A 15,324-nucleotide genomic window follows, 5' to 3' on the forward strand; every position below is an offset into this window, starting at 1 on the left:
CATATATCTTCTTATAGCTATATATAGTAACACTAGAATCCAAAAAAAAAAAAAAATCTCAAATCGTTCTCCCCTCTCATTCTTCTCCTTGCATATATAGAAAATGCGGTTCCGATTAGCAATTGCTATTGCTCCACGCTCCAAAATAAACTTATTCTTACACAACGGGCACTTGATCAACAACACATTCTTCCCGTGACTTCAAGATGGGGGTGAGCTTGTAGAATCCATGGGGATGCCTAGCGTGCAAGCCGCATTGCGCTGCCTCCCACCGCAAATCTGGCCGCACTGTGCCACCACTAATCCCGCTATACCCTGTATTGGCGCTGTCTCCTGCCGCTAATCTCACTGCCAAGACCGCCACAACCACTACCTTTCGGTCTCCTTCCGCTAACCTCACCGTCGAAACCCTAGATGATTTAGGGATATTTTTGGGGATTTGGGTTGAAATGCATTAGTCAGGGCAAGTTATGTGCGAAGATATATGTGAAGGGGACTGAACACAAAAGTGTTGCTTACGTGGCATTGCCACATTGGTGGTCAAACGTGGTCAAAGGACGATTGAACGGGGGTGGTACATTAAACCAAGTTCACGGACTTAAATGTGCAATTTTTAAGTTTATGGACCTAAGTGACACCACCTCACAAGTTTAAGGACCGGCCATATATTTCACTCATTACATATTGTTCTCATATTCACAAATACCTTGATCAGAAATTGCTGACAACCTTCTATAGAAAAATTGTCATTCCTCCTATTTGGAAATGTTAAAGCATTCCTCTTACAACAAAACCCAATAAAGCATCAAGCACGTGGATATCCCTTCAACAAAACATAAATCATCGAAAGGATATCAGACGACTTAACGAAGCATAAAAGCGGATTGGAAATGGACGACTATTTGAAGAATGCCTAAAGATCACATATTGATAAGTCCGCATTAAGTCGTCAACTTTGGATCCGACTGGGGATTTTTGAAGAATGTTTCATGAAAAAATTGGAAAGCAATGATGTTGATTCTTGCTTATGAAAGGACATGGGGGGCAACTAAGGTCTTGTTCGTTTCTCCAACAAGATGGAGATGAAATTTTGGATAAAATTTTGGATATTCGTGGCACGCTTTTTAAACTGCTAAACGGTGTGTTTCGTGCGAAAACTCTCTATATGAAAGTTGCTCTAAAATATCATAGTAATTTATTTTTCAAGTTTGTAATAATTAAAACTCAAGTAATCACACGTTATTACCACCTCGTTTTGTGAGAAACACTTAATATTTATGTTCAGGAGATACCTAAGCATTGAACATCAGGACCATGAATATACCTGATAAACTCCCACCGAAGAACAGATCCAGAGGTACTTCTCTGTTGCTCTGCGATATGGTCAAGAAAGCGCGCATAGATCACCAGATTATTTACATCCAGTATATATGACATGGCAGGCACTAAAAAACAATTTATATTAACTATTATGATTAAAGAGTCATAAGCTAGGTAATTGATCAATCAATGTTGTTTAAGATGAGAAACATGTGAAGAAAGAATTAAATTTTGAAAAAGGGTTCAAATCAAATCTTGCATCAGTTGAGAAAATAGCATGCAATAGTAGCTGCATAGGATTGATCCATCGATTATGAAACCGGAGGGAGCAACTTCTCTTGACTTTGAGTGAAACCCCCAGCCCAACTTGCATTTGCGTTGGTGAGTGACCATGTACATTTTACACGTTGGGTGGATGTTGCATACAAGGAATTCACTCCACTAGTGTAACTTAATCATATTCAGCACATAGAATTTTATTCCATGAATATCAAACAATGTGGATATTTCTTTTTTTTTTTTGGTCTTGTACTCTTGTTCGTTTCTCCAACAAGGAGGAGATGAAATTTTGGATACTCATGGCACGTTTTTTAAACTGCTAAATGGTGTGTTTTGTGCGAAAACTTTCTATATGAAAGTTACTCTAAAATGTTAGATTAATCTATTTTTCAAGTTAGTAATAATTAAAACTCAATTGATCACATGTTATTACCACATCGTTTTACGTGAAACACTTAATCTTTATCTTCAACTTCATCTTTAGAAGATTTAAACACCACCTTAACTGTACGGGGAATTGTGTCCTTTCAAAGTCTAGGTTTGAAGAGCTACTGCAGCAGTGTGTTTTGTATCTCCAAGTCCAACCGTTTAATTGGAACAAGTGCAAGTTCTATCTATCGACTATTAGCGCAATTTGCAATATGGTTTTTCAAATGGTGTCCTGCGCTATTCCACCGTTGCTAAGGTTTTATCCTCATCCGCCATAGCTAATGTTTTATTCTGGTTCTGCGATAGTTAAGGTTTTATTCTGCATCCGTCATTGAAGAAGCCATACATAGTAAGCCATAATTGTCTTTTGTCTTTTTTGGTGTGTTACTAAAATTAAACAATAGGATCAGAGGCATTGATGGTAGGGAATTTTCCGAACAAAACGATATATATATTTACTGGTTTTTTTTCTCTTTCTATACTTCTTCTATCTATAAATATCAAACTCGGACCTAATGTCTCATACACACATCAATTACAATACAATCTGGCATATAGCACATATTAGCTCATCAGTAAGAAAAGGTGAACCACAGCTGCCAAGGACTTTTGTTACTTCTTCTAGTGTGTTCTGCCATGCCTGCACTTATCGAGGGTAACTAATGAATCTTCTATTTTACTTTTGTAGGAAGGGGGCTCTAATTTGCTTTTCATTTATATGTCGTTTTGATGGCACCACACTTAAAATTTCATCTTGAATAGATTAATCGAATTTACATGTACATTATTGCATTTTCATTCTATTTTGACAATATGTATGTTCCCTTGATAAACAGGAGCTGATGTTAAAGATTGCATTCACAATCCCATGGACCCTCATCAAATAGATAAGAACTTTTGTTGTGTAAAGGATAATGAGTGCTGGATGTCGATTCAAGAGTGCCTGGCAAATTGCCCATGTGGCAAAAACTGTTCGACGTAATCATATGCTCATTAGTTAGATCTGACATCTTTAGCTAGATACTACGTTAATTATCTCTACTACATCCGGTAATGCTGGCGAGTGCCAAGTAAACCAAAGGTCCGGCAATGGTGTTGTCAGCGGTTGTGTGTGAGGGCGACCGATGTTTTCCTTTTTCTCCTTGTTTACCGATTCAACCTAACTAAGATGATGTTTTTGGTAAGGATGATATTTTTTTCTTTTGCATTTATTAATGTAAGGGTGACCAATGTAACCCCTGAATTTATCTAAAATAAAATGAAGAAAAAAAATTGAACTCCCATTTCAAAATGGTAGTTCAATTTTTTTTTCTTCATTTGATTGTTACCTTTGTTTCTATGAATTTTGGTTTAGTGGTGTAGCCGCATTTGTTAAGATTTTGAGCTGGATTGATTTGACAAGTTGTGCATTCTCTAATTCAGAAAAGTTTGCCCCTCTTTCTGTGCTTCTTTTGGGCTTTCTTGGTAGTTTTTTTTTCTTCTCATAGCTGCTTGAAAGAATTTTTCGACAAGAGTAAATTGCATTCAAGGTACACGAACTTGTAAAATGATCGTTTTGGTGCATGAGCTTGTTTGGTGCGTGCAAAAAAAGGTGAAAAGAACATTAAATGGATAATCTTATTGATTTAGGGGCTGATTATGATACTATATAAACATATATTTGAGAAAGTTGCTATTAGCCATACACCTCTTCAATAAAAATATAGAATGGGCTATAGTGAACGTAGAAAAATATATGAAAAAATGAGCAATGATATAAGGGTTAGAGATATATGACATTCATCATTTACACGATGAAGGAAAAAGTATAGACCAAAATTATAAATATTATATGCTTTATGCGTACTCATTACACATGCACGTCACATAGTCAACATCAGCTTTGTAAAATTAGCATTGCAAGCTATTTTGGTCCCCGTTCGCACGAACTAGACAAGTTCGTGTATCGAAACGAGCATTTTACAAGTTTATGTACTAAATTGCACCCATCTAACAAATTTGTGTAACATCAATGCAATTTACTCTATTCAAAATCTAGGATAAAGTGGTTGCTGCTCTAAGCAAACGGGCGACCGGTCGCTTTGTAGTCATGTACATATGGAAAATCCTCAAGAGGATGGTAGGGGTATAGATTTGTAAACTTTAAAACAGAATTATACTTTTGTAAATTTTTCAAAAAGAATATATAAATATGAAAATTCCTGATTTCTACTTTAATGGATCTTGATCCTACATATTTGGGTCCAATCTGTTCGTGTAGCCTTTTCGGTTTGGCCCGATTTGGGCTGGGCATTATTTATTTGTTTCATCCTGCCCAAAAAATACAAACCAGATCCAAATAGACCGAAAAAAAACAGAAGGAAAAAAAAAACGATACCCAGCCCAAATTGGGCACGGGCCGAAAACTTGGGTTAGTGCAAATTGACCCACATATAAGTAAAAAGAACGACAAAATAGAAATAAAAAAAAAAGAGCGTGCGCGCGCACACAACAAACCCACTTGGGCTTAGGGCACAACGAAGTTACGGAAAAATACGACATGTAACCATAGTAATAGCATTGAAGCATAATGCAAGGCTATAAGCTAAGGAAGCAATTGCAGTAGTGGATGGAGGGAGGCACAGTTTAACGCCTTACGAGCTGTCTAGCGAATTTATTTATTCATTGAACTTAGCTGCCTAGCGAATTTAACCCATGGTAAGAGAATATGTACGCAGAGTTTAACCCCTCTGAACTGAATATCGTGCCAAGTTGAGCGAACGCCAAATAAATCAGCTTCAGTTGATGCAGCAGACAGCAGTTCTGATTGCCATCTGTCCTTGGCACCATCTTTGCCACTGTTTGCTGATAATGCGATGAAGAGTAGATAGCAGTCAGATGTTGCAGTTAGCGATATCTATTGACTACCACTTCCAATGGTTGCTGTGTTATCACCATGTCACGTATTGAGCTCATATATTCCCATGAGTCCTACAACCAAAATAGAGGGATCTAAAGAGGTCTTGTGTTCTTCCGGAGCCAGTCGAGAGAATGGCCACTCAACAAAGGGGAAACCTGAAAGTGAAAATGATTGTGGTTAAGCAACGCAATGGTTCATATGATCTTGGAATGATGTATACGAGGAATAATTTTGCTTCCCAAGAAACAGTCGACGATTCGCATCCTAGTGAATACTACCTCCGTCCCGATATAAGTGCAGTTGTAGGTTTCCGTATCCAACATGTAACTGTCCGTCTTATTTGAAAAAATATTTATGATTAGTATTTTTATTGCTATTACATGATAAAACATGAATTTATGTGTGATTAATTTTTTTTATTTTTTTTATATTTTTTTTAAATAAGACGAACGGTCAAACGTTGTATACGGAAACCCACAACTGTACTTATATTGGGACGGAGGTAGTACTGAATAGTGACATAATACATTGGGAAAAAAGCTAGTACATGACAATCAAAACCATGCGCATGTGCTGCATGCAACAGTATGTCCTAAATATTGCGCAACAATTGACATTTAAAAATAAAAAAGTGCTCTTTCTTATTTAAAATAGCCACACCTAATGCAGGCTTAGAAACAGATTTGGATATCAATTGTTCAAAAAATAATGTTGCCTCAATGACATATGACTCACCTTTTCCCAGACTTCGTCATGGTATTCATTGATCCAATTGATCTCCGAAGGTGATAGTAAGGACAAATCAACAAGCTTGCTCTGAAGTTACCAAAGAAACGAAAATTATCAATGTCATGAATTAAATGTACAAGGTGGATGATAATAAAAAGAAGTGTACATATAGAACAGCACACAAAGACTCAGGTTACCAGTCCTTAAAATAATTCTGTGGTAAGTTATTAATTTCATAGGCCAACGTTAAATACTCAGACTTGATTACTCATTAGTAAGAAAGTAATATGTGGATCAATGCCATTATTGCAATATGTTTCCACAAAAAATAGTATCAAATCGAGTTGATGGTATACCTGAATTGGAACAAAAGTTAATTTTTCAAAACCAAGGTACGAGACGCCACCAAACGAATTTGGCAAATCAACCTCTTTGACCAGAAGAAGATTCTGCAATATTCAAGAAAAAATAATGAGAAATGGCTATTCAATGTACTATCTGCACAATTGCTCAATTTAGTCCTAAAAATTTAGGAGACTGACATGAGCAAAGAGTGGGGAAACCTACCTCTATACGAATGCCAAAGGAATTGTCTTCGTAATAACCAGGCTCATTGCTTACGATCATGCCCTTCTGTAAAGCTGTCAAATTTCCATATCGATAGCTTATGCTCTGAGGGCCCTCATGGACATTTAGTGCAGCTCCAACTCCATGACCTGTGCCTGGAACAAGAGAAAAATTGATCATCAATTTACGTAGCATCACATGCCATAACTTCCAGCATTCAGAGATTTTTGTGTGCTTAGAAAATGTACCATGTCTGTAATCCAGCCCAATCTTCCACAGAGAAGAGCGTGCAAGAACATCTAATACAAAGCCAGGAGTTCTCTCTGGAAATACCGCCTGATCGAGAGCTATATGTCCCTGAAACAATAAAACTTTATGACTCGAATAAAGTATGAAACAAAAATCAAGTGTTGAGTGAGACAAGTATCATAGCACACTGAAGGCAAGACATACTAAATAACTGTTACAATTGAGTAAAAAATAACTGTTACAGGTCTAAACAAAATTAAACATTACCTGCAAAACCCTTGTGAAGCATTCCTTTTGCCTTGGGGTTGGCTCACCAAAGTGAACAGTCCTTGTTATGTCAGTAGTTCCATCAATATATTGAGCACCACTATCTAACAGAAAGAGATTGTCGCTTTCGACAGAGCTGCAGCTCTCTGGAGTTGGTCTGTAGTGTATTATAGCACCATTTGCACCATAACCTGAGTGGAAAATTTGACTACATATTAGAAGTCAAGAACTGCAGACATCACACGGCATTTGCAAACAGCAGTAGTCCAATGTCACATTAAACATTCCCATGATGCTCAGCATGAAAATTGAGATAAGTCTAAACCATAACATGCATTGTACTCCTACCATATATCAATACTCGTTTTAAAAGAAACAAGGCAGTTGTGGCACTGAATCTGCCAGCACACCAACTCTGCAGTACATTTGTACCAAGTACTTCTTGAGTTTGTTAATATTGTTAGTATCTTATTCCATCTCTAAATTCATGGAAAGGTTTATGGTGACAAAAATTGTCACATATATAGTATAAATGCTAATTTACAAATAGAGTAATGCAAAAAGTTGTCTAAGTGTTCCCTTCAACAGAAGTAACAAAAACATGGTGGGTGAGTTCAATGAAAAAAATCACGCAATTTATTCAAACAATATTAGCACATGTAGATCCATTTTCATTCGTAGCAACACATGGACATTTAGCTAGCAAAACTAAATAATGAAAAAGCTTAGATAAACTGCTTGAGAATAGTAACAAAGTTCCAGATCGATTGGTTCGAGGAACGTGATACGCTACTTGCAAGAGGTGTTTACAAGGTGGTACGAAAATGTCCACGTGTTCCCAGGACATTCCTGGTCAAGGAGCTGCCTTCGACCCAGATCATGACTAACCATTAATGTATGCATAATTATTCCCTAATATATACAATGAAAAAATGCAGTAGGCTCAAGCTGAGTGAAACATGTTACACCCCTCCCTATCAAATTACGCTGTAATAAAGAGGTTTAAGAAAGGCACCATAATAAATACCTAAAGACACTCTACCAACTACAAACAATCAATCCAGATAATAGATAGCAATAACAAACAAATATTAACATTTGAAACTCAAGATACTGGCCATGTAAAACAGTTCTCAGGGATTTTAATATTGCAGGGAAAAGTTGAAATATACCACTGATAGTGTCAAAGCTTGTATCTATAAAGCCATCTTGCTTTTGACGAAATTCAAGAAGCTTTTCAGCAACTTGCACTTCTGTAAGTGGTACACTTTCACGAACTTGCCCTTCTAGCCAGCACCAGAATTCTGCTAAAGCAGCAGCATCTCTGTAAATGTATTTATGTGCCAGTATAGACAATGCAGTGGTCAGCTGGACCCAAAGGCCACATTAACAGAAAAAGGAAAAAAAAAAAAGAAGATGCTTCCTTTACAAAATGAAAAAAAAAAAACACCCAGCCACTGCACTGGTAAGTGCAGAAAGCCAAACAACAAGAAGATGATGAATGCTGAAAGTGATGATGAATAAAAACCCATTGCTAATGAAAAAAAATAGTAACAATGGTAGTAGGTTAAGGATCTCCATTTTCTGTGGAGAATGACATCATCTAAGTACATGTCTATGGATGGAGCTTTGTATTTGATCTCTACTATGAGTTGCTCACTACATGAGAATTTGGCACGTGATATCCATATCCATATTTAGGATATCTATTTGTGCATGATGAATAGGTAAGCAGGCACTGTGTTTCCATTGCAAATTTTGTGACCTAGTCATATATAGTGGGAAACTGATATGAGATATATTAGAAGCAATATCATTTATTTTACATCAGTACACTAGTATCGGATTTGTCGGAGTAAGGGGAAAGATTATTAGACATTTTTCCATGAGTGAAATTGTCATATCATTAGACATTTTTTACATGTATAAATAATTATAGAGCTTACTGGGCAAGTATAAAGAAAAAGAATAATTGAAGTGAACAATCCGTACAGGGAAAATCACATTTATATTGTTGCTACAATGCAATAACCAGACTATATGGTTGCCTCAGGTATGGTTCTTTCAATTCCAGGAAATCAAGGTTCTGTCTTCACTCTTCAGGCATTTTTCAACTGACGAAAAAACAAAGAATTCAAAAACATTTTTTAAAAACGATACCTTAGGTGTGAACTCTTCATACCCTCAACTTCTGCTTCATTCTTAACTGCTTTGGCTAGGGTGGCTGGTGAAACTTTGTATAGAGCATTTACAGTTCCATTCTGAACACCAGAGCTTCCAGTAGCTGGGTCACCTTGAGATGATTCTTTTCCAATTTGTCTCCCTGCTTTTCCTCTCTTTTTCACGTATCTCTCACAGCTTGATCTAAACACATTAACTATGGCAGCATTTATACTTGAAGAATCCAGCCAAAGCTTTGCACCATTCTCTGCCAATCTAGAAAAGGAAAAGGGAAACAATTTCCAGACTAAGATAATCATGGAGGAGTTTAAGAGGTGAACATTGACAATTTAAATTAGTCTCTTTCATATAATCACATTTTAAGTTAGAGCTACTAAAATACAATTATAAAATTTAATAGAAATTGGTTCAAGAATACTGACTGGAACAGCACACAAGTACTGAACCAGACCAAGGACTGGTAAAGTTGGCACATTATTATAATCAAATACCATGGCTAAATGCCCTTTACAAATTTTGGGATCTCAAAAACATGTTTGGTGTTCAATCAGTAACAAGCTCAAGTCCTTTTGTGAGGTATACGTGCAATAATGCGACATAATCATTATGTATTTCTTTCAAAATCATGTACATGATTTTAAGTTCACAGATGAACATAAAATCAATATGTGACAGGAAGAACAGGAAATCCTACCACTTCCAGGGCAGAGAAGAATTTAGATAAAAGCTGTTGAACACGGAAATGACGTAATGGGTCACTGGTTTCAACAGGTTATCAACTCACAAAATTTATGATCAGAATTGTATATCCGATTGGCTAAGACTAATAAGCACGCTCAACTACCAAATTAATTAAAGGTGGTTCTTATCTAATTCCAAATATAAAGGGAGATGATATGACATCAATATCAGAAACAATAATTGCTTTTCTGAAGAATTACCTCTCAACATCGGACAAAATCGCTTCATATGGTTTTAGTTTTACTCCAGCCTTTTCGAGGTGCTCTAAAACATCTTCAGATACTTTGTTGTTATCCACAAATAATGTAGCAGCGGTATCCTCCACAATAAGGTAGCTATAAAATATAGGTGAATTTGGAACATCACTTCCTCTCTGCATACCAAAATGTGACAAACTGACTAGCTTAACCATAATAAACCAAAGTGCAAGCATGCTCAACATAGTAGAAAAAAAACAAACTCTGAACACGAATTATCAAGTGTGAAAAGTGCTAATATATCATGCCACTTCCCAATTATGGATTAATGACCTTCATAATTTGCACAATAAGACAATAGTACAGAAATGTATCCGATAAGCAGAAAACAAGTTTACAACCATAAAAGCACAAAACATAAAACATCCTTCAAATTATGAAAAGAAAGTACTAAATGCTAAGCAGAAAGTTTGGTAAAAACAAACTTTGGTAAATATTAATCTTGAGCTACAGATAGTTGAGAATCCATAAAAAAGGAATATAGCAATAAACATAGGTGTCAAGTCATAAGAAACGATATAAGTAACTGTGAGAGCCAAAATATTAGTACCATGTTTAACAACCATGCAACTTCATCAAGCAACGAAATGACCACAGCATTACACCCATTTTCAGCAAGCTGTGATCTAACAAAGGACAATTTTGATGGCACGTCAACGCCAGCATATTTGATTCCATGCACTCTAGTTCGTTCTTTTGGGGGCTCTGGCCTTGATTCTCCCCATATTTCATCAACTAGATTCAAATCCTTGATCAAAACTAACTCATGGTTCTTCTCGGAAATAGCATCTTTTAGTTCTTCAGCTGCATCAAATGAGAAAAGAAACTGCATCCTTCAAACAAAGTAAGAAATAAAGTATTAGGACAAGAATAAAATGAAACAAAAATATCAAAACATAAACAATTTTTCAGAATGCACATTTATCTGAAACTTAGTAGGAAGACTAAATGGAATAAAGTTCTTGGTCAGAATGTAACATTTACAAAGTAAACACAAGAAGGTTTCAAATGACTGTAAATTTTACCAACAGTACACATTCATAAAACGGTTAACTTCTTGTGAGGGAGATATAAAATTTAGATAAAAAAATAAGATCTCAAATTTTAAGATGCATGTGTGCCACAAAGCAGTTTCAGGATACGATTTTGCAATTTAATTTAAACATCAATCTATTCTTCACTTCTAACATCCATACACTAGTTTGTCATTTCATGGGCATGTAAGAATTTGAAGTACAAAAACTGCATGAAAAGAAGCCCAACTAAAAGAAAAGATAATTATTTATCACATGATAATGGCATGAGAAAAGGCATATTAGCAAAATAATCCATTTTTAGTTTGGTTGATGATAAAACAAGATCTCACCGGGTCAATGCCAACTCGGCAACCAGATGGTAAGACCTCGTTCAACCATTCGCTAGTGGTAGGAACACCTTGATTTCCACTGCGCATGAGTGTCCAATCATGGCTCAGTTCTTTCTCAGCCTACTCAACAGAAGAACAGATGAATGATTAGCCAATAGCCACATAAAACCATGGTTGCTAAGAAATTAATTTGCCGTGTGGGAATTGAGTACCTGGAGAAAGTACCGGCCATCAGTCCAGAGAGCAGCTTTATCTTTTGTGACCACAGCCGTACCAGCACTACCAGTGAACCCAGTCAGGTAAGCACGCCTCATGAAGCATTCTGCGATGAACTCGCTCTGAGTAAGATATTAACAAAAGCAGGTAAGTGGGAGAGGGGCATGTAGTTTCATGAGATCAAGAATGCATTGAGGTTTTTCTACTTCCTAGTATCATGGAGCATCAATAGCTTCACAAACAAACAGTGTAGACACTATATATCATGTGCTCCCATGCATACATGAATCCTTGTTTCAGATAGCTAGCTAACGATGGTTTACTGAAAGGCCCTGACATCAAAATCAGACCATAGAACATGACTACTTGCCAGATACAAAAAGCATACATACGCATCAGTAGTTGTTTCCACTAATATCAACGCACGATCGAAACAATCAATCTGCAACTGCACCATAATCACCATTGCTCACCATTTCTGCACTACTTTCTGTTGTCTCCATTAGTGTATCATCGATTCTCCGTACGGAATGATCGAATAATTGGGAGCAAGGCAGGGTGTACTAATAGACCTGGTGGGCGTCCTGGGAGGGGACGATGTAGGCGTCGATGGCGACGTCGGGCCGCGCGAGGAGGCGGCGGAGCGAGCGGAGCTTCTCGTCCTCACCACCACCAGGAGCAGCGGAGGAGGAGGATGATGCGCCGCCCCGGCGCTTGCGGAGCTCCGACGAGGGGAGGGCGACGGCGCGGCCGTCCCCGCCCGCGGCGGCGAGGAAGCAGAGGCGGCGGCGGCGCGGGGGGAGCAGGAGCGGGAGGGCGCGGCGGAGGGGGAGGGCGGCGGGAGGAGCGCCGCGGCGGCCGAGGATGGCGGCGGCGGCGAGGGACGGGGAGAGGCGCGCGGCTTCGATCGCCATTGGAGCGGAAAGTGGGGACGATGACGATGATATGATAAGGGAGGGAGGGAGTGGAGGCTAGAGAGTAGAGAGAGAACCGCGGCTTGCTTTGTGATGTGATGTGGCACAACTGGGCCGCCACTCGTCATTGACGGGCCGGCCCGGGCTGGACTGGGCCAGGCTTGGGCCCAAACGATAAGCGGTTGTTGTTATTATAACATCTATAAAATAAATTTGGCATCTATAAACTAAACCACGGTATCCCGTGGGGACGGGATAGCGCTCATCCATCCGAGCCCCATCTATTTGTCGCTCTCTCTTCAGATAATATTCAGGCCTCGTCAACTCAGCTCCCCACCGACATGGCTAGCGGCGGCGACGACGACTCCGCCTCCGTGCTCCGACGACGCCCCGCACGAGCTGTTCATCTTCTCCACGTCTCGCCGGCGGACGACGACTTCGCCTCGGCGCTCCGACGACGCCTTGACGGTGGAGCCGGAGCGGGAGGCGGTGGGTGGGGTCAGGGAGCACAAGCGGCTCGGCAAGCGATGCGCGCAGCGCGTCCACCAGCGGCGCCGCCGCCACAAGCGGGAGGTGTGTTGACGCGAGCTTTCTCGAAGGTGTGGTCCAGGTGCTGCGCTACCGTCGTCTTGCCTCCATGCTCCACCACGCGTCTGCCTTATCCTCTCTCTCCTCCTCCTCCTCCTCCAGACTACCAGGTACCAGGTATCACGAGTACCTAGGTACCATACTTGGTACATGTGAGTATTAGGCCTGATACCTTTCGTCATCGAGATGGCCGGTGGCAGCGGCGGTGAGGTACGTAGTGTGGTTGTACATGACGGCAGTGTATTGCAGTAGGGAAGGGAACATGGACAAACTTGATGTGGGCGACGTCCTCGACGAGCAACTCGAAGTGGCAGCTGACGCACGTTAGGAAGAGTCGTGTGGCTGCGCAGCTTTGTTGGAAGCTTGCATGTGGGGGTGAGGTGCGCGACTTCGGGGATATATGCGGCGTTAGGCTGTCGCCCCGAGCAATGCGAAGGGCATCCCGTTCCCACGGAATCCTGTGGGGTAGCAGCCCTCAAGAAAGAAAGATAATAGAAAAACTTGGCCAGATTTTGTTAGGAAAGAACTCACTCTTGTTTTGTTGCACAGGGCTGGTCCGATAAACGATGCATGGGTGGGTGATCGACCGACGGCATGTGGCCGGTCAGGCTGGCGGAGTCCAACTCCCGAATTCAATTTGGTGTTTCTTGGGTTTCCTTGCGTGGACTTGAGATATCTCAAGTCTTAATTAGTTTTTAAACCTAATATGACGTGGAGAGGGTCTTGTAGCAGACAAGACCAACTCTTTTATAAGGGATATGGCTGGTTCAATTGACGAACTGATCTACAATCAATGCTATTAGCCAATTAAATCATTATTTTAAAATCACAAATACTTTTTACCTAGTTTTTAGCCTACTTCGTCCATCTTCTTGATTTGCCCTGTAAGCCATCTGTCTTTGTCGCGAGAATATAAATCCTCCTATAGGTTTATCCTAAAAACCTTTCATTTCGCCCACAAGGCGGATTTTTATCTTAGTTTATCTAAAACAGCTCCAGTAGCCGGTTTTGATTTCTAAACCCATCTTGATCAGGAGTTTTATCAAGGTCGAGTTGATTGACGCTTCGTTCAACCCCGTAAGGCTTTAGGTGAATCCTGATCATGTGCAGTGGTGTGACCGAAAATGGCGTCAACAGATGGTAATCTTTATATTTCACCATACTATTGTTTATACCCTTAGTGGTTTAAAAACCAAAACTGAAAAAGAAAATGGTGAAAATTCATGCATAATAATTTAAAATGAAGTTTTAAAATTTAAACACTCAAAATATAGCATTCCTAGGAGTAAAAATGTCAAAATTCAAAAACTGGTTAGGACTCTCTTTGAGAGAGCTGGAGATTCTAAGTAGTTAGAATATGAAAAGGCTGGGATTACTAGCTTCTGATTCTAGTTTATTTGTTAAATTATACGGTAACAAATTCTCAGAATCTAAGTTATGGAGTAAGTTATAACCTAGACCGTTTGAGGAAGATGGGAGATTTTAGGAAGTTGGCACAATCTCCCTCCAAAGGCACCGCAAGCAGCAAGCGCCACGTGTGAGTTCACCAACCTGCTTTTTCACCAATCTTCATGCTGAGGGGTTGTTTGGTTCTTAACTAACATTGTCTTAACTCACATTAGGCAAGTGTGGCTTGCCATACTTTTTTGGCCTACAAATTGTAAGCCACACTTGTGGCAAAGTGAGACAAAGCCTATGAAATGTGGGGTAAGGTGTTAAAAAGTGTGGCTTACCACAACTACAGCAATAAACCAAACACAAGACTAAGGAGATATGGTAGCCTAAACTGTGGTATGGCAAGTTAAAGTATTAAACCAAACAACCCTTTAAGGAATTGCACTGATCAGACAGTACTTCCTCCGTCCCAAAATGCAGATAGTTTTGAGGTTAGCACAAGTATTAAGAAATTAGATGAGAATGATTGAATGAAATGCGTGATTGGTTGAAAAGAGAAAATAGGTGAAAGAGAATGGTTGTAGTTGGTTGAGAGGAGGAGGTAGGTGATGTTAGAAATAGCACATTTTGAGATGGAGATAGTAGATACTACTAGACAGTCCTTGTCACAATCCAGATACATGAGTAATCAACAAATCTTGGTATCATGTCAGGTCACAGTGCTTTACACCGTGTATGTATGTCAGTTGCTTGAAAGGGAGATAAAGGGTCAGTTTGGGGGAGCTTCTAGCTGCTGCAGCTTCTCCCATAATCAGAAGCTCCCCAAACAGTACAGTTTTTGGTCCAGAGTCTAAGAAGCTATAGTTGTAGAATTTAGAAAATGAACTAAAAGCTAGAAGCTGGCTACCAATCAGCTGCTTCTCATAA

General features: G+C 39.3%; 1 protein-coding gene across 4 annotated transcripts; it reads right to left on the minus strand.

Moving 5' to 3' along the window:
- Positions 1–4,652: 4,652 nt before the first annotated feature.
- LOC127779891 (aminopeptidase P2) lies at positions 4,653–12,444 on the minus strand. 4 transcript variants are annotated; one of them, XM_052306812.1, is made up of 13 exons: positions 12,073–12,444; positions 11,497–11,622; positions 11,285–11,404; positions 10,469–10,744; positions 9,862–10,034; positions 8,900–9,175; positions 7,912–8,063; positions 6,740–6,930; positions 6,472–6,580; positions 6,224–6,378; positions 6,013–6,105; positions 5,663–5,743; positions 4,653–5,082 (listed from the first exon to the last, which is right to left on the minus strand). In XM_052306812.1, exons 1-13 carry the CDS (start codon positions 12,412–12,414, stop codon positions 5,020–5,022), a joined length of 2,157 nt encoding a protein of 718 aa, XP_052162772.1. In that variant the 5' UTR covers positions 12,415–12,444; the 3' UTR covers positions 4,653–5,019. The 4 variants fall into 4 exon arrangements, with proteins under 4 accessions (XP_052162772.1, XP_052162771.1, XP_052162774.1 ...); XM_052306811.1 differs by lacking the exon at positions 4,653–5,082 and adding an exon at positions 5,089–5,262; XM_052306814.1 differs by lacking the exon at positions 4,653–5,082 and adding an exon at positions 5,089–5,262 and having other exon boundaries at positions 11,497–11,606; positions 12,073–12,178.
- Between the last annotated feature and the right edge of the window lie 2,880 nt (positions 12,445–15,324).

This window comes from Oryza glaberrima, chromosome 7 (assembly GCF_000147395.1).
Source record: "Oryza glaberrima chromosome 7, OglaRS2, whole genome shotgun sequence".
Classification (NCBI taxonomy): Eukaryota; Viridiplantae; Streptophyta; class Magnoliopsida; order Poales; family Poaceae; genus Oryza; species Oryza glaberrima.